At 35.1% G+C, this 24244-nt stretch overlaps 1 protein-coding gene across 4 annotated transcripts in view; it reads right to left on the bottom strand.

The window, feature by feature from the left end:
* Positions 1-24244, bottom strand: part of SEC24B (SEC24 homolog B, COPII coat complex component) — a 93909-nt gene that overhangs the window by 10942 nt on the left and 58723 nt on the right. For 2 of the 4 annotated variants that reach the window (XM_060104821.1, XM_060104835.1), the window contains 15 exons: positions 18521-18702; positions 15750-15852; positions 12674-12800; positions 11861-11970; positions 10662-10774; positions 9280-9398; positions 8862-8917; positions 8410-8616; positions 6412-6535; positions 5846-6004; positions 4893-5066; positions 3898-4008; positions 2160-2335; positions 1433-1570; positions 90-194 (listed from right to left, as the gene is read on the bottom strand). In XM_060104821.1, the coding sequence (XP_059960804.1) occupies positions 90-194; positions 1433-1570; positions 2160-2335; positions 3898-4008; positions 4893-5066; positions 5846-6004; positions 6412-6535; positions 8410-8616; positions 8862-8917; positions 9280-9398; positions 10662-10774; positions 11861-11970; positions 12674-12800; positions 15750-15852; positions 18521-18702 (2004 nt within the window). Of the gene's footprint in view, positions 1-89; positions 195-1432; positions 1571-2159; positions 2336-3897; positions 4009-4892; positions 5067-5845; positions 6005-6411; positions 6536-8409; positions 8617-8861; positions 8918-9279; positions 9399-10661; positions 10775-11860; positions 11971-12673; positions 12801-15749; positions 15853-18520; positions 18706-24244 lie in introns of all 4 variants that reach the window. The other 2 variants (XM_060104814.1, XM_060104829.1) reach the window with 1 other exon arrangement.

The following is a 24244-nucleotide window of genomic DNA, read 5'->3' as shown; positions in this document are numbered from 1 at the left end:
CTGATCTGTGATAACAGAGCTGGACCCTGTAAGTGTTTCTCCTTTTGCCAGCTGGAAGTGTTAAGCTTTTGTCAGTAGTGGGTGCTTACAGAGCCACAGTCCATAAGGAAAGCACCGTCTCGTGTCAGTTTCTCTGCAGACAATTTTTGAAGAGGTGGCTGAGGTACCACCCTGTCATTAACGTGTATTGCACCCTGAAAAGAAAAAGATGGAATGTGAATGTACTTACATTACTATTATTACAGGCTGGAAGCTAATGGCCCCTAGTTCTTTATGAAATACTGAAAAATGATACTTGAGAATTTTGTAGGATGCAAAAAAATACAGTTGACCTTTGAACAACATGGGTTTGAACTACATGGGTCCACCTATATGCAGTTCTTTTCAATAAATAAATAAATACTACAGTACTACATGATCTGCAGTTGGTTGAATATGGAACAGAGGACACAGAGGTCTGACTATAAAGTTACACACGGATTTTCAATTGCACAGGGGTTGGTGCCCCTAACCCCCTCATTGTTCAAGGGTCAACTATACTGATAATACATTGCCACCTTGGCTGTAGAATCAAGATGCTCAGATGTATTTAAATTAAAAGATTCTTGAATGTATTCAAATTTAAAAGATAAAAACATGAATATGTAAAATGACCTGTCCATTTCCTTCCCTTCTGGGATCAGGATATGTTAAAAGTATGACTACTAAATCTGCTGCAAAGGACTTTTTTACATTCCTCTAGTAACAAAATACAGAGACGATTCCAACTAGCAGAGTTTTAACACAAGGAAGAAAAAAGACATTACATATTTGCATATTAAAAATACTGTTGGGGCTTCCCTGGTGACGCAGTGGTTGAGAGTCTGCCTGCCGATGCAGGGGACACGGGTTCGTGCCCCGGTCCGGGAGGATCCCACATGCCGCGGAGCAGCTGGGCCCATGAGCCATGGCTGCTGGGCCTGCGCGTCAGGAGCCTGTGCTCCGCAGCAGGAGAGGCCACAACAGTGAGAGGCCCGCATACCACACACACACACACACACACACACACAAAATACTGTTGTATACCAGATTTGGTTTACAATAATATAATCAAAGTTTCACTCTGTTCACATCAGAAACAGTCAATATCTTCAAAATATAGATGGAACTGCCCACTCTATAGCATACCTTTGCAGTAAATGTAAGCAAACCCACAAGGTGAATTACTTCCCATATGAAATTATTCTTGAAAAGTCTGTAACTATGACAGTATCTAATAGTCCTATTGTCCAATCAAATCCATAGTTAGTGTCCTTATTTAATGTATTATCACCACAGGGGAAAAACAGATGGAAGAAATTGCTAATAATACATTACTACCTTAGCTGTAGAATCAAGACACCCAAATAAATTTAAATTAAAAAATTTCAAACACATTGAAAAAAAATCATACCTCATCTGTCAGTCTGTCTATCCTGTATAGGTTGGGATGAATCATTTTCATTAGATGAACAAGTGGCTGACACTTTATCTGACACATGGCATATACACGATCATCCAGGCGTGTGCTTGTACCAGTTCTAAATGCTTTCTACATGGAAAAACGATACACATTTTTGAGTAAAACATAAATATAGTGGACAAATATTAAAACAAATATATACCATCAGTCATGGAAAAAGCACAGCCTTCAAACCAGACAGGCCTGGATTCAATTTTCAGCTCTGACATTCAATAGGTAGATATGTGAGCAAGTAACTCAGTTTCTCAAAGCTATACTGTCATCATAAGAAAAACAGGGAACATATATATAACACCTATCGTGGTGCCTAAGACTTGGGAAGATGTTCAATGAACAGTAGATCCTTTCCTTCAAGTGTCTTTCCAGGAGCACGCAATATGAGTGTGCTATACGCACACCATTATTCAAGCTGCTCCCACATGTTAGACTGAGAGCATATGGTTGTACGAGACTCATCAGTATGTATTTATACTCATCATGTATTTGTATACCGTCATTTTCCACTCACCTTTTCCTGTTCAAAACTCTTCCAATGCTAAGCTGCATAACTGTCTAATCAAACGTTTAAAACCCCTCAGAAAACCTAGGTTTCATTTTTCACCTATGTATCAAGAATTTCAAAAGACTTTATTAAATCTAACAGTATATAGAGAACTACCTGTTTGAGAAGGGCCAAAACATAGAGAGGGAACAACTTGAGGGAGCTGGGTGCTATCAACCCAGAGTGCTGTAAATTTGAGACAGTTGAGCCATATGCAGATAATGAATCCACCACAGCGTTCACTAAGGCATCTCTTGCATCTGATAGACTTGATGAAATTGATCGATCCACAGCTATAAAGCAACCAAAATGAAAAAGAATTTAATCATTAGATGCCAATGAATACTATAAGAGATAAGATTTACATGCAATTTTTAAGAAACCAACAAAAATTCCATTTTTAGGTTAGAAAAATAAATTTCACTTGCTCCCTCAATTTAAAAGCATCTGGGCACTTCCCTAGCAGTCCAGTGGTTAAGACTTCCACTGCGGGGGGTGTGGGTTCAACCTCTGGCTGGGCAGCTAAGACCATGTATGCCGTGCAGTGCAGCCATTAAAAAAAAAAAAATCTGCTCATTAGACAATTTTGGAACTAAATCTGAATAAATCTGACAATCAGAACAAATCTAGATTGTTTTGGACCTTTTCCTTTCAATCTTTTTAAGCCTAAAAACACTTAATTGCTATTGATATATTAGAGAAGATGTACTACCCATCTACTTCTGAGAAAGCTCTGGGTATCTTTTCATTACTCAAACAGAAGTCACGTGTATAAAGCATCATTCTTTTCTGCATAAACAATGCAAGTTCTGCAATCTGAATTATCCCTTATGATCCTCTAAAATCTTCTCTGTCAAAGCATTCTTTGGTCAACAAAAAAAGAGGTCAAACTAAACACAGGTTCCCTAAATATAGACAATGAAGAGCCAGATATCAGTGTGGAACTTATTTTCCTCTAGGTACATATTTTAGTAAAACAGAGATACAAATGCCCAAATATTAAAAATAAAACAATTATTGAAAAATAGTTATAGTATAATTAATTTGAAATATAAGATAAAAAATGACAATTAAAATATTGAGATCCTTAGTAAATGTTATTAAACTTTTTCCCAAAATGAGTAATAATGGTTATCTTTCTCCAGGACTTCATGGAAAATAACAAGGTTCATTTTACATCTACATTCATCTAAAAGGTAAATTCATTAAAAACAAAACACTGTGTTATACTAATTCTCCAAAGGAGTTTTCTAAACTTACATATAGTAAAATTTACTTTCAGAGTGTCATATATGTATGTCAAACGCATAGCCATGTAATCACTGCCACAATCAAGATCCATCATTCTAAAAGTATCCCCTGTGGCTGCCCCTTTGTAGTGAAATCCTCCCCCTGCCACCAACCCTGATAATCACTATCTATTCTTCATTCCTATAATTCTCACTTTTCCAGAATGTCATATAAATGGAATCATATGCATGTTGTCTTTTGAGTCTAGCTTCTTTCACTTAGCATAATGCCTTTGAGAGTCACGCCCATTCACACATCAACAGTTCATTCCTTTTTATTGCCGAGTTGTATTCCATTATACGGATGTACCATAATTTGTTCACGCATTCACGATTTGAAAAACATTTGAGTTGTTACCAGTTATTAGTGATTATGAATCCCACACATAATTTTTAAACTAAAGAAGTAATAAGAAATATAAGAACAGTCCAATTCACACCGTTGCAAATGAAAATGTAAAACATATACTTTTTAAATAAGGGATTTCTAGGGTAAAAAAATGCCCAGGCTTCAGTTTTTAGGACAGGAAAATATATTTCACCTGTTGCTTCACTTTTTTACTCACCCATGTTTGCCAGGAGGCAGATGGAAGCTTGTACATCAGCTCCTGCATATACATCTGCTAGCGAACTGACCACTGGCAAGCAAAGTGTGTGCACTCTAATTCTCCGCTCACCTAATGAAAGGATGGATCCATGTCATTGCAAAATACATTAGACCAAGAAAGAAAGCAGACAGGTCAAAATATTATTCAAGCTACTGTTTTGATTGTATTAAATCACCAACAGGATTTTGAAACGCAAAAACAAAGTTTTACAATAAACATGTTTTAAAGAAAATTAAACATTCTCCAAATCTGAACACAGACTATGAACATATATTTTGTATACAGTCGAACACTGGGTTCTGGTTTTATCTTAATATCACTCATTCTAAATTATACACAACATAATAAAATATCAGAAAACTTAGACTATGAAATAACAAATGTAGGCCTGAAGTGCCATGCAGAATTTCTTATGTTATGAGGATAGAAATAATACTCAGGATGACACAGATAGATTTAGTATGAGTTATTATAGTAGTATGATCCTGGGAATACCAATCTTCCACAAGTCAAAGAGATATTCTTTAAAGATTCAAAAATGAATATAAAAAAAAGAATGGAACATATATTTGATTAACTAATACAAATTCCATTACTTCCCACTGGTGTTCATTCTTTTTGTGTGTGTGTGTCTCTAGTGTCCCAGTCCCTTACCCTAAATTCCAAATCTGATACCAACTGCTTCACTGACATGTTCACTTAAAGTCTCAAAGTTACAAAGTTTAGTCCAACTTAGTTCACAAATTCTTTTTTATTTTACATCTTTATTGGAGTATAATTGCTTAACAACGGTGTGTTAGTTTCTGTTTTATAACAAAATGAATCAGTTATACATATACATATGTTTCCATATCCCCTCCCACTGGTGTTCATTCTTTCTCCCTATTCTCCCAGCACGTGAAAGGAGGGGAGAATTACTGTTGCAGGTTGCATTTCATTTCTGTTAACATTACCCTTGCTTGATGTATATAACAGGGCTGTCTGAAAGCACACTAAGGAAGTATCCGTCAAACTTTCTTCAATTGACAGCTGTACTGCAAATCCAGCATCAGGATTGATGTTGGCGAGGGATAACAAATCAGTGGAACGGACAAAGAAGTTTCCATGAAAGGTGTGCATCGAAAGACCTACAGAAGAGAAAACTTGTTATAAAAGATGACGTAATACTAGTATCTTTACCTCAGGCTAAAGCTACTTTTTAAAATAAAAAATATCTCTGATTTTGAATTAAAAGGATAACTGGGGAGTAGTACTGGATTGTTGGTGGAGGTTCTAAAATATCAATTCAAAAACACCAATGCAGGTTATATAAAAGGAGGCTACACATTTAACTTGCATTGATGATCTTATAATATTTTCCTATAGGTAATTTGAAGTCAGACAAAATTTAAAGTCAGACAAAATTTGAAGTCAGACAAAATTTCCTATAGGTAATTTGAAGTCAGACAAAAAAGACCTAACGTACAAAATTAAACAAATTAAGGTTACTACACAACTTACTTAAGAATTAAAATAAGGGATGAGAATCCCTCCAGCAAACATTCACACAAAAGAGATAATGTAAATTGAAGACCATTTGAATGATTAGGAAGGCAAAGACTATTAATCTGACGATTTTCACTGAAGATCTTCCCTATTCCTCAAGTTCTTCTGAAATCACCTCCAATGTGGACTTTCTCTTGGGTTCTTTCTAATAAAGCAAAACATTACCTTTGCCCACTTATTCAAATTGCTTAAAAAATTGGGCAATTATTTAATAACTATATTTAAAACAGGGTACAGCTAACTGGATCAAGCAGAAAATCCTTTATGATTATTATAGGTAGTCAAAGGTCATCAGTATATGAATGCTTATTAATTTTGACAAAAGTATATAATATAAAGTATAATTTACATAATTTCATACCTTTAGTACACCTTATTCTCATAACAGCTTCAAATCCAATTTTTCTTGTGAGATATCGTTTTAGATCTTTTTGTAACTTTTCTGCTTGTGAAGGATTGTGAGTATAGTGGAAAGATGGGTAATAATAGATGCACCCTGCAGAATACTTGGACATGCAAGCTTTAGAGAGAAATATAAGTAGTATTAGCTACAGAAACAATAATATTCTACTTGTCCAATAGCAGTGCACATTCTGTAATATGAAAAAATCTAACTCGTAGTGAAAAAAACCTAAAGTGGTCAAAATGGGGATAATATATATATCTGAGAAACATAGACATTTGTAAAATATATAATAAATTTACTGTTGAGCAGAATGGTAAAGGAATTGTATTTGAAAAAAACAACAACCCATAATAGCATTTTATATGTGTATAGTGCTTTAAAGTTTACGGTTAATTTTCATATACATTATCTAATTCACATCTTTCTCCCCAAACTATTGAGAACTCTTAGTAAAGAGTTTAGATTTAATTATATGCTAAAAATGTTTATGTAAACAGATAAACACAATGATATCTCCTTACCTAGAGAAGCGAGATCAGAGTACTGTGAACTTAAAAGGAACAGATCCACTGCAGTCTGCTGCCCTGAGCAATCTAAAGCAAGTTTCTTATAAAAATCAGTTGCAGGGCCAAGATGCTGTACAACCTAAGTCAACAGGTCATAAAGTAAGAGCTAGAAACCTTGAATTATGCATATATTTCTGTCTGTTAAAATAAGGAAGAGGATATCCTCTGTCCCCCTATCAAACTAAGGAGTTCTTAAATGTCTAGGTAGTTGGCACAAATTTCCTATGAGGATAATAACAATCACTAACATTTATAAAGAACTTATGTGCCAGCACAGATGTTTTATATAAATTATTTAACCCTCATAATAACATATATCTCATAGAGTTACCAACATTTTACAGAGGAGAGAACTGAGGCCAAAAAAATGATTATGTAACTTGACCAATTACATTGTCATTCAGTGGTAGATGCTGGAATATAATAAACCCAAGAAGTCTGGCTCCAGAGTGAGTGCTGTTACCCATTACTATACGTATACTGTTACATAACAACATGAAAGAATAACAGATTAAGGAAAGTTTTTCCTGTTGGTATGAAGACACTTGAGGTGAGGATGTGGCACTGGAGAACAGTTAAGAATGCAAGAGCTGGGCTCCAAGTTCTTAATTACTATGCTACATTGCACAACAAAATGTTTCAATCTTCTTAACTATAGTGTATGGCTATTATATCAGAGTTTAAAATGGAAGAGATACTTAAGCTTTTGAGTCCCAGGCAGATAAAGAACATTTCTGGAAGTTAAATGAGAAAAAAAACCCTCAAAGTGTATCAAAGAATCAGTAAACACTTTGCTCTGTTCAAAACACCTCAGTATTTTGTAATGGATTACAATATAGTGCTATTCTTCTTTAGCAAATTGGTGAAGAATAAAAAAGCAACAATACTTAATGGTGGCTAGAAGATGAGTCCTTAAGAGTACAGGTTGATAAAACCCCCAGTAAGTAGAATACAATAATAATTTAAATACAGTTTATACTCATTGATCCAATAATTTCACTTTTAGGAATTTATCTTATGGAAAAAACGAATACGTGGCTAAAGATTTATAACACTATTAAACATGTTTAATTCATACTCATAACTAGTTGTAATGGCATTTTCATACATATGTAAGTTGAGGTCAGACAAAACTTATGTACAGAACAAAAATGATTGTCCCAGTTCATTTATTATTTGAAATAGGGATTAAAATACCCTGACCAAATCTTCATGTAAAACCCTAGTAATATTCAGCCTCATATTCTTTTTTTTTAATAGTGAAGACACTGGCAACAACTATTCAACAGCTAGCAGGCAATTAATTAAATCGAGTTTTTCACATTTACTAAAAAAATTTTTTTAGGAGATTTTTTAGGGACCTCAGAAAATGCTATGTACTCTTCAATGAAAAAAGTCATTTAAAAAATATAGAATAATGTATGATACCCAGTTATGCTTATTTGTATTTGTATAACTAAATGCTATTATCTTGACAGTGAGATAATTGACTTATATTTGTTTCCACTTTCCAAGTTTTATACAATGATTTATATTACCTTTATAATAAAAAACTTTATTAGTATGTGCATGTTAAATTATAATATCTCAGATTTAGTAAGTATAATCACTTGTGAAATAGAAAAGAACAGTGGAGTCAGAAAATCAAGTCACACCTTTACCATTAAATACTTAATAACTTTTGGCAAGACCATTTAATCTGTTTCCACATTTGTAAAGTAAAAGGGTTAGAGTAGATAATTTCTAAATTTCTATGACTTGTAAACAAAGTAATAAAAAGAACACACTGTAACACAAAAACAAAACAATAATTGAATTAAACTCTCTTACCAGTTTTCTTTCTTTTTTTTTTTACTATCAATGAAGTAGAAAAATAGAATAACAAATAATTACACAGTCTATAGAGGTAGAAGACATGATCTTAAATATGACAGAGAAACTAATATAAAATACCTTTGTGCTTGATCTCTGATTAGGATCTTCTCTGGACTGCAGAAGTCCTGCCCCCAAGGAAGGTAACTGTGTCTGAAATACAGACACACGGCCACCTGTTGGAGACATTAATTTAAAGGCAGCCTGGAGCGCAGGACCCAGGGCACTGTGTGTTTCTCTTGTATTGGTGAACATATTTGGTAATGCATTCAATAAGTCTTTTATAAGCTGGGAAAACAAAGATTAAAAATTGAATTACTGAGAAGGCAAAGCAATATTCTTCTTTAAAATATTCCAGAGTATAGTACGTGCCACTACATTTTGGAGGACTGTAAAGTGAGTAGTCAACAGATATCTACCTACATTGTCTACTGCAATGTTAATATACACCAAGTAAACACATGTTCAGCATTTTAGTAATCAGTTGAAGTAAGAGAAATACTTTAATACTTTAAGAAAAAAATCAATCTCACCTCTTTACTTTCATACAGATTCACCAGTAAGCTATCCGGTGTAGGTAGGAAAACATCTATAGGGAAAACATATATATTAACCAAATGATAAATCAAGCCAAAAGAATTCTGAATTAAAAAATCTTAGTTTTTCTAAGGCCATACATGTAACGGGTACCATAATATTGCTTTATTAAATATATATATACACTGTGTGTATTATATGTGTGTGTGTGCTCGAGCATGTATAAGTACACACACATGGGTGTAAAAAACTTAGAATCAAGTATTTTCCAGGAAAAGTTATTTTAAAACAAATACCAAAGTAGGCCAAATTATCCGTATAGCATTATGACAAGATGTACTGTAAAATAAAGCAGGCTTAATTCCAAAATTCTGTTTTATTAATAAACAGAGTTTTATTTTATTCACTGCTTACCATCTATATCAGACACAATCAACATCTGAGGCTGTGATAATCCTTCTTGTAAATTGTAGAAATGAATAGTGCTATCAAAGGTCATGAATCCTATTCTTGTTCGTGAATCTCCAGGAAGCCTAAAGAAAGAAATGATAATTTTAAAAACTATTTTTCATTCCCAATGTTATCTTTTTGGCTTTGCATAGTCCATTGAATTCGTAGTCACTCATCTTTGTTGGACTGGCTCCTATTTCTAGGGCTATATTCTCATATACTTTTCCAGCAAGCTAACTCTTCAGTCTTAAAAACTATTTCTTTGCAGAGGGTCTTCCATTGCCACACAATGCTGAAGTTATGTCCGAATCAAGCACTTGAGACTTAAAAAAGGGCAAATGCTTCAATCAAGGATAAAAATATGAAAACTCCAAGTTACTAACAGAATCTAAAAGCAAATCATTTAATGTCTATGGATGTTTTTAATCTTGAATGTCTCAATGTTATCAGTTTATTCACAGGCCAAGATCAGTGACATGCAATTATGGTGGCTACAGCTAGCACTCAGTAGAGCAAGGACTCTCAAACTCAAATGGAAGATGGGGGAGAAGAACCTTTTGGAATAACCTAGTACTTCTGAAAAAATATTCATATATAACCACCCTTACACCTCTACACATGTCAAGGATCACTGCAATAGGAAACTACTCTTACTAACAATCTTAAGTCATATTTCTTATGAGTGTTGGAGTAGAAAAAGAAATGTATAAACAACTTTGTTTTCCAGAGATTTGGAAGGTTCATTTTTTAAGTTATTTACGGGTCTCCTTCATGACTAATACTGGTAGACACACAGGTAGGAATTAAAGCCAAGTATAAGCACCCTATGCTATACTCTGTTTCCACTTCCACAATAAAGCTCCTTACTAATGTGCCTATTCAGTTTCTGGTTTCCTGAAGTATTCAGCACAAAATCAATTCCCTCCTTCCCTTTATTTGGCTTATTCTCTCATTAGCACATTTGAAACTATCTTATGAAAAACTCCTTGCTCAGGCATAAATTACAGCTAGATTTCTCTCATTTCTCTCTTGATACCCTGGCTAAGTTGAATTTTCTGAGTCCCAGTGCTCAGATCTGCTAAGTCAGAGGGATAGTTAGATGAGATCTAAATTCCTTACCAAGTATTAAAACTTTTACGGTTTTAAGAATCAGATATCAAGTCACAAATCATAATAATCTAAGTAGCAGGATCTTTATTCTGAAGTAGCCAGGATGTACTCTGTTAGTGACAAATGAATGAAATCAAATTGAATAAAAACCAACCCCATAAATTGCTAATAAACACTTCATACACGCGCACACACACCACACACACACACACACAATGAGTAAAAAAAATTCTTACTTGTCTAGATTTTCTAACAGTGACTGGCACAAAATTGTCAAATATCCAGCTTCCACTGCATTATGAGACACATCTAAAACAAACAAGTAAACTGCTGGTTGAGGTGGACGAAGCTGAAAGGAACAGAAATAATGTAACGTATTTAGTATGTATAATTTATTCTTTTTATATCACAACTACTACTGGATATTTACTGAGTGTAATCGGAAACAAAAAGAAGATATGCCAATCAAGAATCATATAGGTCATATGCTAAAAATTAAAGATTACTTCTTACTTCACCACTTCAATTAGACTGATTCCTAAGGGGCCAGAACAGAGTTGGGAATATAACAAGTTGTAAAGAAGAAGTTGAGAGTAAAAGTGACCATGAGTTAAAATGGAAAATATAGTTAATATGGAAACAGACGAGAAAATAGTAGTTCAGTGGGCAGATGCGAAATTGGACACAAAGGATCATAAAAAAAATCACAAAAATAAAGAAGGAAATGGGCCAAGCACCAGGAACTTCATACACATTAGTTGTCCCTATTCACCTTTTCCCACTAGCAACATTTTACATTTGTGCAGACAACAAAGATTAGAAGTGAGGACACAGAAGAAATGCAAGTTATTATACAGATATTTTAAATGAGTAGAAATAATGAAGAAATGAGCAGAACTTAGGCGAAGAATTTGTTTTTGTAAGTGGAAAAGAAGAATGAGATCTGAAGAATCAGTATAATTAAAAAACAGGTAGAATTTTATGATGAAGTGGAAAGAGAAAAGTCAGATTCAAGTTAATATCCATTTATCTTGATATTTGTACTGGGTGAACCAGTAAGATGGTGATATCTTTAAGAGCCTGAAAATGGCAGTTTTTGGCAAAAACATGAGTTTTTCTGTTTAAGGAAAATGGTAAAAAGAATATTTATATTCATTCCATGCAAGTAATCAAATCAAAATGACAACAAATTGTAGATGCTAGTGCTCATCATGAAACATTACCAAGGTTTCTTAGTGATATAACTGCATTATTCTAGGAGATCAAGTAATCTTTACAAAGAGCTTTCTATTTATTAAATATAAACTTTCAGCACTATTTCAAAAAATTCATACTATGGACAATTTCAAAATTTAGACAAGAATTCACTTAACAGCAAATTACAAATAACCAATACAATTGCATCCCATGACTAATTTTAACACTGAATAGTTACCATATAATCTGAAGAAGCAATGAACTCCACAGTTGAATTCTGAACTTCTGGCCGTTTATGAGGCTCTCCATAAGATCGGGTAAGGGGATTATACATAAATTCTTCAGGAACTAGATAAGATTAGGAATCCAGTACAAATTTAGTAACACATATACACGCCTAGAAATAAACTCCTCTATCATCAATATTTATGAGGTTTACAACAGTTCTGTGAAGATCTAATGATAAAAACTAATGCCTTAAGCCCTCTTTAAAAAAATAAATCAGAAGGATAAAAAAACTTATTTACTTAAATCTGATGAGAATACCAGGATACAAGTAATCTTGCTTCTTAGGCTTGTGCCCTATTTCTTGTATCACATGACATGGAAAAGAAATCAGACAGAAACACAGATTCGAAAACAATTATACTAACAGGACCTAAGAATGACTAAAGGGGACAACAGATACACATGCACACATGTGTTCACACATACTGGCAGAGATCCACACTGAGATGAATGAACCAAATGTACAAACAGAAGACAACCTTAACTTGTCAGGATCAAGCATAATTAGTCTGCATGATCTCATCTGCATGACCTTCACTGCTGTATTTACGAATTCTTTTTACTTTCCCCTCCCCATCACTCTCCTCATTAGCAATTATTCCCTTGGCCAGCCAAAACGAAGTGTCCCTAGCCTGTATTCTCTCCATTAAAAGTGGCATGGAAGTTTTTAAAGCAATGAGGAGAGAGAGACCAGATAACGGCAAAAATGTCAAAATGTTTAAAATAATATAAAACACACTTATTTTAAGAATCTGAAACTCACCATCATTAACTCTATAGCACAAATTGCATTTCCATCTACGTTGATCAATGAAGGATACAAAAGGGTTGATATATGTTCGACAAGATCGGCACCTCACAATGGTACTGGATGTTATCACTGGTAATTGCTAGGAAATAAAATAAAGCTGTTGTAGCAGAAAAAGCCCTCCAGAGGAAAATGGACCACACACTGCTCTGCTCCATATACAGAACAGAAACCACACTCGTGTTTTGAAATTGAAACATTTTAATAAAATCCAGTGGTGCACTAAGCAACACAAGCAGCTATCAAGTTTTCTCCCTCTTCTGTCGCAAACTATAAAATAACACTAATATAGGGCTTCCCTGGTGGCGCAGTGGTTGAGAGTCCGCCTGCCGATGCAGGGGACACGGGTTCGTGCCCCGATCCCGGAAGATCCCACATGCCGCGGAGCGGCTGGGCCCGCGAGCCATGGCCGCGGAGCCTGTGTGTCCGGAGCCTGTGCTCCGCAACGGGAGAGGCCACAGCAGTGAGAGGCCCGCGTACAGCAAAAAAAAAAAAAAAAAAAAAAAAAAAAAAAAAAATAACACTAATATAAAGTCAAACCAAATGTAATGAAAGTTACTGGCAGACAAGAAAAGCCTGGTTGGGGCTTCCCTGGTGGCGCAGTGGTTGAGAGTCCGCCTGCCGATGCAGGGGACACGGGTTCGTGCCCCGGTCTGGGAAGATCCCACATGCCGCAGAGCGGCTGGGCCCGTGAGCCATGGCCTTTGAGCCTGCGCGTCCAGAGCCTGTGCTCCGCAACGGGAGAGGCCACAACAGTGAGAGGCCCACATGCCGCAAAAAAAAAAAAAAAAAAAAAAAAAGAAAAGCCTGGTTGGCCAAGAAAATAGAATAACCTCGGCTATCAGCTAAACTCAAGAAACAAGAGTGAGAAAGAAACATGCACCATATAAAAATGCCTTTGTCTTTGCTGCTTGCCTGCACCTGGTAACAGACTCTCAAGACCCTGCTTGTTAGACAGCCACACAGTGCTGAGAAACCAAACACATGTGCCTCAAACACTATACATCTCTTTATGCTTAGTTTGGGGAAGGAACTTTATATTCAATATAAGAAATTTAGAAAATATGATACATATTATTCTATCTCCCTGAATTAACTCCTGATAACATTTTAGTATATTTCCTTCTGGCTTTTTTCCTCCCTATCCATACATAAACATTTATTTTTGTACTTAATTTTTTTCACAAAAATAATTTTTATTACATAACTACATATCATTTGTGAAAAAATCAGGAAATATGTTTAACTAAAAATAAGAAAATAAAAAATTATCCAGAATTCTACATTCCAGAGGAAGTCACTGCTGCCAATTTAGTGTATATACTTCCAGAAGGTATCACATATGGAATATGTATTTAGACAAAAATTTTCGGGGACTTCCCCGGTGATGCAGTGGTTGAGAATCTGCCTGCTAATGCAGGGGACATGGGTTCGAGCCCTGGTCCAGGAAGATCCCACATGCCACGGAGCAACTAAGCCCGTGCGCCACAACTACTGAGCCTGCGCTCTAAAGCCCATGTGCCTAGAGACCATGCTCCATAACAAGAGAAGCCACTGCAATGAGAAGAATGAGAAGCCCGCGCACTGCAACGAAAAGTAGTCCCCGGTCGCCGCAACTAGAGAAAGCCCACGCACAGCAACAAAGACCCAATGCAGCCAAAAAAAAAAAAAAATTTCACCTATGTATATGGGAAATTAACTATCTTGGTTTCTAGATAAAGGTTGCAATTTTATTACAGGTGATCAAGTAGTATTTACTGAATGAATAAATTCAAGGTACTCGTTGCATATTATAATTATTCTATTTTCTATTCACTTTGCTCCTTTCTATACATCCTAGTAGGAAAGAAAGCTCCACGAGGAAGCAATGACCTCTGTATCCTCAGCATCCAGCATGATAGGTAGTCAATAAATATTTTTTGGTTGAATGAGAGCAAAAGAAACTCAGTAGCGATGAACGTAGAAAACCACAGTCATAAAAATGTGTGAGGGAGAAATGCAACTTAAAGTATAAATAGAATGTATCTGGATAAACGTTATTTCTGAAGTTTAGAAATTTAAATTAAATTCAACATATCTGCATGAAATATCAGAAGTATGTGTAAAAATCCAGCAAGCTAGGTATTAAGGCCAACAGACTATGGAAACTTTAAAAAGTAATGTTTTAATTCAATAGACTTGAAGCATTTAAACTTTATTATTACAAAGGTTATTTGATTAATACAGTTGGGAACAACCATATGGTTTTCCTCCCTAAATGCATATCATTGCTGGTGTTTCCTTTATGTTTAAAAAAGAACTCCTAGGGCTTCCCTGGTGGCGCAGTGGTTGAGAGTCCGCCTGCCGATGCAGGGGACACGGGTTCGTGCCCCGGTTTGGGAGGATCCCACATGCCGCGGAGCGGCTGGGTCCGTGCGCCATGGCCGCTGAGCCTGCGCATCCGGAGCCTGTGCTCCGCAACGGGAGAGGCCACAGCAGTGAGAAGCCCGCGTAACACCCAAAAAATAAATAAATAAATAAAATAAAATAAATAAATAAATAAAAAAGAACTCCTAAAGTTTATCTATCCTCTACGGCCTTTCCAACTTCTAAAACTACTAACCTTTCAAAATCCAGCTCAGATCTCATTACTTGTAGAAAAGTCTGCTACTGTACCCAGAGGAAATCCCTTCCAATACTATATTCACCACCTAAGTACTTCATAGAATTTGATTAGTTACATGTATTAGTTTTCCTGCATTGTAATTATTTGCACTGTAATTATTTGGGATATCTTTGTCCCCTGTTAGATAAGAATTTCTTAGGGGCAACATCAATGACTTAATTATCTTTGTATTTACCAGTGCTTAGTTTAGGGCCTGTCACAAAGCAGGTGACAGAAAATGTTTGCTGTATTGAAATTGACAGAAATGATTAATTCTAACTTCAAATGAAAGAAAATGAAAAAAATTCTAAGAAAATATACAATCTGAATACCTCGCACATAAGTACACAGGTCAGTACCCACTAATATTTTAAAATGTTACTTTACCGTTAAGTCTCTGAAGGGATGTAACAACAATCCTAAAGGAAGCTTAGCTTTATTCAGTAAAGCCTGTGTCTGTGGAATATTTGTCAAAGTACACCGAAATGAACTGCAAAGATATAAACAACACAGACTACGTTAGCTATCAGAGATAAAAAACAATATTGATGTAGATAGTTGTAGATAACTAAACATTTAAGGGCATACATGAAAATCATTTGGGTATATTACATAACTACAATTAGGAGGGTCCTGATTACTTTAAATGGGCATATATGTAATTTATATGTCAAAAGGCCTAAATTAAGGACTCAACATTTTCATGGTGAAAAAGTACAACACATCCAGGAACAAACAGTAACTCCATCATGACTATCAGTGCATGAACAGGAGGGAGTAGATAACATGAGTGAAAAAGTACAGCTTTCATGATGCTGTTCCTGCTCTGCTGTCATTCTTCATCTGCTGAACTCCTAATCTTTCTGAGACTCATCAAAGTTATAGCTTCTTGTGAAACCATCCTCACCCTTGATCACAAGTTAGAAAGAAAGACTTCTTCCTCTGTGCTCTGAGATCTGTTTATGCTTCTGTGTTATCAATTAGTCTGATCTGCTTTACTTGGTTGTGTACTTTCTTTATCTTCTCTATTTGAGATTAGAGATCATTTTGTCCTTGTGTCACCCTGGCACTATTCCTCTCATAGAGTAAGTAACTTAAGGTCAGTAGACACAGAATCAATAAAGGAGCAACCAAAGAGATAAGAAGCATAGGAACTGGAAACCGTGACAGGAATTTCAAGGAGTGCTTGACTGTATGTAGAGATATCCAGTTATGGGTTGACTCCACGCTGGTGACGTTCCTTGAACACGCCAAGTTGGTTCTGGCTACAGGACTTCTGCATTTGCTGTTCATGCAGCTTGGCACACTCTTTTTCAAGAGTCACATCTTGTTCTCTCATTTCATTCAGATCTCTACTCAAATGTTAATAACTCCTTGGGAAAACCCATCCCGACTCTTCAATTAAAAATAGTCAACCTCCACCCTTACTACTCTCTACTTCATAGTTATTCTCTGAAATTACATTTACATTATACACCCATTGGTTTGACTGTTCACAGTGTGTCTTCCCTAATAGGATATTGGTTGTATGAGATTGAGAACTTTATTTTGTTTACTGCTTCATTCCCAGCACCTAGAAACAGTGCCTGGTACTTTATTTAGAAGGCATTCAGTAAATATTAAATGATTTATCTTAATACGCAGGCACAATTATTATTCCTGTTTTACAGTTGACAATACTGAGGTTTGAGAAGTTGAGTAATTGGCAGTTTCACAGCTACTTATCAGTGGAACCATGGTATGAACCTAGGTCTGTCAAATTCTAAAGCCTATTCTCTAAAGCCTATTACTCTGCTTTGTTGTTTTGATAAGAGATATTTTCACAGAAAACACATAACTGAGTAGAAACACAGACACCATTCCCTACCTATGTGATCTCTTACACATATACATAGACTATATTTACCTACTTGGGGGATGCCTAACCATTCATAGTAGAAGGCCATAATCCACATACTTATCGACCTGATGGCAAGTTACATTCAGAAGGATAGGCAGCTACTTTCAATCTAGAATCAATGATTATACATTTTTATAGAATGATCTTGGCACTGCCTTTGGCACTGATGGGGGTGCTGGTGGTAGGGTGTGGTAGAAGAGGTGGAACCCTTGAAGCACCTCCATTTTCTGTTTCCTGTATTGGAAATCTATATAAGACTCTGGTAGAAAAAAAGAGGAACTTAGTTTTTTTAAAAGCTAGAAAACTACTGCCTTTAAAAAAAGAATACATATATATATATGGTCTCTCTATAGATGGGACCATATATATATATATTTATATATATGGTCTCTAAAGAACACTAATCCTAATGCAAGGAAGAAATGCTGTCTGTGATGTTGTTGTGAATCAGAGTTGTTTGTGAATGTTGTCTGTGAATCATTGTTTACTTTTTGAGGAGAGTTTCCACAAGCAGGAGGATGTCTGGGTGCAGAGGAATATCCTATTCTTATGAGACAGAAGTAAGGAAAGCAGGTAATAACAGAGAACTTTTGGTTTTGGGTGCACTATGAGGTGAGTAACAGAGCTCATCCACCCAGACGATACACCAGGGGTTTGTGGCCACCAGATGGAGGCTGCCAGCTAAACTTCTCCATAAGGTGAGGAAATATTCAATAAAGAAAATCCAAATCTAAATTCAGGCTGGATAAATATGCCTGGGGGCAATGGTCTTCTCATTCTACACTGAGTGGGAAAAGAAAATTCAGAGATAAATTATTTATCTAAACCTGTTGTTGGGATTACACAAATGACGTTTGTATCCTTTTCAAGCAGAGACTGAAGTGCATAAAATTTTAAAGATTTCACTTTATTTAAAAGACATCAGAAGTTACTACTGGTGAAAAGTGAGGAAAAAGAAATTTAAGAAAAAAAATATAGTTAGATTTGGGTTCCTAAAACCCTTCACTAAAATAGAAAAAACATTTCCTAGCATTAGATGATAGGGAATGAGATTGGATGGCGACAGAGATGGGGGCAGGATCCAATGACCTAAATTGAATTTTAAATCTAGAATTTCTATACAACTAATTTACAAGAGTTCACATTAACAAAACTTCCAATCAAGGAATTAATACCACAGTACTTTTACTATTTTTGAAAGTCATACAACGTTTTTGACAAGGTTTTACTTACTAAAGATTATAAATTAAATACTTACTCTGGGCTACAGTTTAATTTTTTGAGGTCTAAATTCAAGTTAGGTACAGGAGCCCACACAGGAGTCATGGGTAAAATATTTCTCTCCTGAGTAAGGTTTACAGGTCTCAAACTTTCTGGTTGTGAAGAACTCTGAAGACTCAATCCTCCCAGACTGGAGGACAGCTGGTTCATACCAGGATACTGCTGAAAAGGCATTTCAAAGCAAAACAAAAGAACAATGTTAACAAACATGAATAAAATTTATTATCCTATATATAGGATGTTAACATACAGAAAGGCAAGAAGATTAAAAAAAATTTAAATCTGGCTTTGTAACAGTAAAATAACTTAATAGGACAGCTCAGTTTAAAGCACTCTTGAAAAAACTCAAAGCAAAAATGCTGAATAAATTTAAACCTTATTTGCATGATTAAACTCCACAATAAAATTTAAATAATGCTTTTTTCAACATCAAGAATTTGGTTTCTCTGAATATCTTTCATACTGGAAAAGCAGGGTAAATGCTTGTTTTTAAAGTTTTTTCAATTTTCAGAATGAGTTGATGCCGTAGAAATGACAATGATGTTCAATGAGTGCTGCTTTGCTTATTTTTTGCTTCCCTTTATATTTTTAGTATCATTCTGAATTCATGCCTTTTATTAACTCAAAGTGACTTAATGAATTAGTTAGTATTCACTTTCATGGCCAAACTACCCAATCTTTGGCCAGTGAGATCCCCTTAAAGCTGACCCCAGTGTCCTTTTGATATGAACCCATTGCCTCTGTTAGCTTCCTTGCTTTCTGGCATGACATTTTGTACCATTCCTCCTTCAGACTTCAAATCAATCATTTATCCAAAAAGATTCTTGGTTCCTTTTAAGTAGGGATGGTATCTAGAGACCATAATCTGGATAATAAAGGTGTTCACTGCTAGTGTGCTGTTATTACTTCCAGACTTCTACAATACGTGTAAATAGAAAACATAATACATTTTTAAATAGAAGAAAAAGAATAATCAGTTCACATTGACATTTCCAATTCAAATTTAAGATGATGGTGTTTTAACTTTTTTGATTTTATGCCTGCATCTCTCTTCTCTTTTGCTGAAAATCTTGATTCCTAATGGTAACAGCCTTACTTATTTGTTTTATCCTACAATATACTAAAATAGTTCCAAAATGACAACACTAATATTATTATAAATGTAAAGTTATTAAAATAAAGATTTCTTTGTAGTTCTTTTTGTCCTTGGATTATTTCCCATTGAGAACATACAAAATACTGAGTTTTAAGATTAGTTAGAACAATACTTTTTTTCTGTATCAGAATGTATTCAACTTGATAAACTGGTTTGCTTTTGTTTGATTTTAATTTTTAAGGATTGCTTTTCATCTTTTTTTCCACTTAATAATCTTTTTTGAGTAAACAAAATTTACCTAATTCTAATGTCAAAACTTTACAATCATTCAGAGATATCTTGCTTCACTCTTGATCCCTCCCCCTAAATAACTATTTTTATCAGTTTTTGGTTTAATCTTCCATTGTCTGTATCTACAAATATAAACTAATATATACACTGCTCTAAATATGACCCGTTTTTTCACCTAAAAAAAAAAAGTCCTGGCAATAACTCTATGTCTGTATATAGAGATTTTCCACATTCTTTTTTGTAGTTATCGAGCACTCCATTATGTGAATGTACTGCAGAATTCTAGCTAATCAGTGCAAAATGATAAAAGTCAGGAAAATCACTATTTTACAACCCATATGGAAATAAATGATACAGGTAATGGTCATCTGGAATAGACGATAAACAGGTATCAATAGATGATAAAGCCACTGGGTAAAAGCATAATGAGGAACCTCACAATGAAAAGATCAGGTTGTCACCATATGAACCCACTAATCAGTCCTAACACCACTAAAAGTGAGACAACCAATTATTATTGTAATGTACACAGAACCAAAATATATTGTATTTTGGCTTAGGGAAATAAATAAATGAAGTAATATACCTGAATATAATTGGGCCATTAGATCTAATTTCTAATAACATAGAAAATGGAACAGAGGAACGAGTTAAATGATACCACAAGAAGCAATCAGCCAAATTCAGAATGTGGAACATTCTACAAGACAAGAGACCCAGGTTTTTCAAAAGATCAAAGGCACAACAAATGGGGGTGGAGCTTTGTTTTAAAATTAAAAAGAGAATTAAGAGACATAAGCAAATGCAATTAGTAAGTCTTGCTTAGCTCCTGATTTGAACAAACCAACTACAGAAGAGCAATACTGAAACAGTCGGGCAAATCTGAATATGGACTGAATTTTAAACAATATTTAGAAATTATTGTTAATTTTGTTGGATATGATAGTGGTACTGTGGTTTGCAAGAAATTGTCTTTTCCATCTCCCTGCCTCCCCTTGCCCAGGATTAGCTTTAAAACCCTCAGTAAGAAAAGAGAGGGGTGTGTGTGTGTGTGTGTGTGTGTAGAGGATAGGTCAAACAAATATAACAAACTGTTGACAGTAACTGAAGCTGATGGTCCTAAGGAAAAAAACCCAAAACTGGGTAATACAAGAGATTCTTTCAGTTTTCAGTAGAGCTGTAAAGGAGGAGACAAAAATGATTACATGGATCAGTAACAGTGTATAATGGAAAACCTCAAACAGACCCAAGTTTAAGATAAGAATTTAGAATTTAAGAATTTAAATTTAAGAATCTAGGATACAAAATAAGGGTGGAATATTTAATCAATGAGGGAAGATAGATTATTTAATAAATACCAGTGAAATTAGAGCTAACTATTGAATATATATGGGGGGGGGAGAAATGAGATTTATTATTTACATTATGTACCAAAACAAAACCTTAAAAGATGCAAAAAAGTGAAATCACCAAAGTAAAAAAAAATATATAGAGGGAATTTTTCCCTAATCTTAAGGTTGAAAAGACTTTTAAAAGATACAAAGGTAAATGGGCTTCCCTGGTGGTACAGTGGTTGAGAGTCCACCTGCCGAGGCAGGGGACACGGGTTCGTGCCCTGGTCTGGGAAGATCCCACATGCCGCGGAGCAGCTGGGCCCGTGAGCCATGGCCGCTGAGCCTGCGCATCTGGAGCCTGTGCTCCGCAACGGGAGAGGCCACAACAGTGAGAGGCCCGCGTACCACAAAAAAAAAAAAAAAAAAAAGATACAAAGGTAAAAACAAAAGAAATTATAATATGACTATATAAAATTAAACATTTCTCCAATTAAGAAAAAAAAACATTAAAATTAAAAACAAGTGTCAAGCTGGGGGAAAAAATTGCAATATATTATTAGATAAAAATGTTACAAACTAGAAGGACCTGAATAGAATAATGGTGAAAGAATATGAACAAGGATTTTGGTAAAGAAACACAAATAACTAATAATTATGAAAATAATTTAATATTTTTGCTTATAAAATATAATACTTGGCATACTTAGTAATATGGAAAAGTAGGCAAAGACACTTTTGCTAGGAATATAAATTGGTACATTATTTCTCCATAACTGACCACCAAATACTGACCAACTACCGTCTACTATACATCTCCACTTGGATGTCTATTAAGTATTCTAACTTAATATGGCCAATTCGATTCCTGTTCTCAGAACTATTCCTCTGTCTTTACCATCTAAGTAAATACAGTACCCTCTATCCAGATGCCCTGCCAAAAACCTAAGTGTTATCCTTGATGCTTTCTTTCTCTCACCCGCCACATCCGATCCATTAATAAGTCAAAAGATATCCCTTATCCATCCACTTTTCACTACCTCTGCCAATACCACCTTAGAAGAAAGCCCAATCATCTATTTCTGGGATGATGGCAAAGCTTCCATTTGTCTCCCTGTTTCCATTTTTATCTTTTCAAATACTCCCGGCCCTAATCTGTTCTTCACATAGTAGCCAAATGAGTCTCTAAATACGTAAATCAGATTTCATTCCATTACATAAAGTCTCCTATGTTTTCCCTTTGCACTTGATGTAAAATCCAAGCTTCTGACTATGGTTCTTCCCTAGCTCTCTGATCTCGTTCCTATTATTCTTCCCATTGCTAACTGAGTTCCAGCCACACTGGGATTTTGGTCCTAGAATGTGTTAAAGTTGCTCCTGCCTTAACGTTTCTGTATATATGTTTCCTCAGCCTGAAATCCTCTACCCCCAGGTTTTTCCATGTCTGGCTTTTCCTGTCATTCAAATATTAACTCAAACATAACTTCTATAATGAGGGCCTTCCTGTTTACTCTTTATACCCAACCCTTGCAATTTCTTCCACTCCTCTTGATTCATAGCACTTGTAACTATTTGAAATTAGCATGTTTTCGTTTTTATTTTTTAAAGTCTTTATTGAATTTGTTACAATATTGCTTCTGTTTTATGTTTTGGTTTTTTGGCCACTAGGCATGGGGATCCTAGCTCCCTGACCAGGGACCGAACCTGTACCCCCTGCACTAGAAGGCAAAGCCTTAACCACTGGACTGCCAGGGAAGTCCCTGAAACTAGTTTGTTAATTTATTGCTTTACTTACTTACTGTCCCATTGGCCCTGCCTTCCCACCAAGTTGCTTGAGAGAGGGAACTCTGTTTTGTTCACTTAGCTTCCTCTTGTAACCTCAGTGCCTAGAGTAGGGCTGCCACACAGTAGAAACTCAGTTAAGTTTTCACTGAATGAATAAGTAGAGAGAAATTCCAAAGACCGGTAAAATTAGGTGCTATGATTCACTAATTTCACCTGAAGAGATTTCATCCAAGGAAATAATGAGACGAATGCACAAGGTTTGTGCACACGTGTATATTTTGATTTTAACACTCAAGTTATGCCCAATAGTGGCAGACTGGGTGATTATAAAATGTTATGCAGCTATCAGGTAAAGGATATGTAATAATATAGAAAGGTTTCCTCTTATGCTGTTCAAGGATTTTAAAAAAATGCAAAACAATGCCCATATTTATCAACTTATTTGTCTGTGTAAATAAGTCATCTACATGACCAGCTTCTTTACTGGCTTTCTCCTGCAAATGCATACAGCAAGAAACCCAGAAGGACAGACTCCAACTGTTACTTTTTATATCTTGATGGTGGGAGTATTGATTGATATTTATTTTCTTCTTTTTCGCTTATCTGCATTTTCCTACAGTTGATCATGCACATTTTTTTTGGTTAAAAAAAAAAGCCATACAGTATCTGTATCTGGTTTTTTACATATTCACTAAAATATTTTTCTATTTTTAATTTTCATTTTTAAACATCAACTTTTTACCTGTTTTTCTACCCTGAAAAACTAATTTAAGTTTTTTCTTCCTCAAAGGGCAGCCATTGGGGTTTCCCACTACTTAATAAAGGTCATCATAAATAAATGAACACAAAGAAAGCCCTTAGATTTCAGAACCCTCCCACTGGGGTTATACTAAATGCAACATTTAAAGGCATTTCAATTTTACTATAGAAAGCTGCTAAAAGCTAAATTAAAATATTCTAACTAGGACTTCAAAAATAAATGGCTGCTTTTAAAATTAGCTTGTTAATGTTAATATTAGATTAAAATCTATAACCTTTTTTTTAGTACACAGGTAAGAATTTAAAAGCACATCCTAGCTATGTGCTTAAATCACTATTGCTCAGTTACCCTGAAATAGTGGTGTTCCATCTGGACCAATAAAGTCATAAAGAAAATCTAACAAAATGGAAGGCAGGGAAATCTGTACTAACCAACCAC

Source organism: Mesoplodon densirostris, chromosome 1, assembly GCF_025265405.1.
Source record: "Mesoplodon densirostris isolate mMesDen1 chromosome 1, mMesDen1 primary haplotype, whole genome shotgun sequence".
NCBI lineage: Eukaryota > Metazoa > Chordata > Mammalia > Artiodactyla > Ziphiidae > Mesoplodon > Mesoplodon densirostris.
The sequence above is the reverse complement of the archived record's forward strand: the minus strand, read 5'-3'. Positions and strand labels throughout refer to the sequence as shown.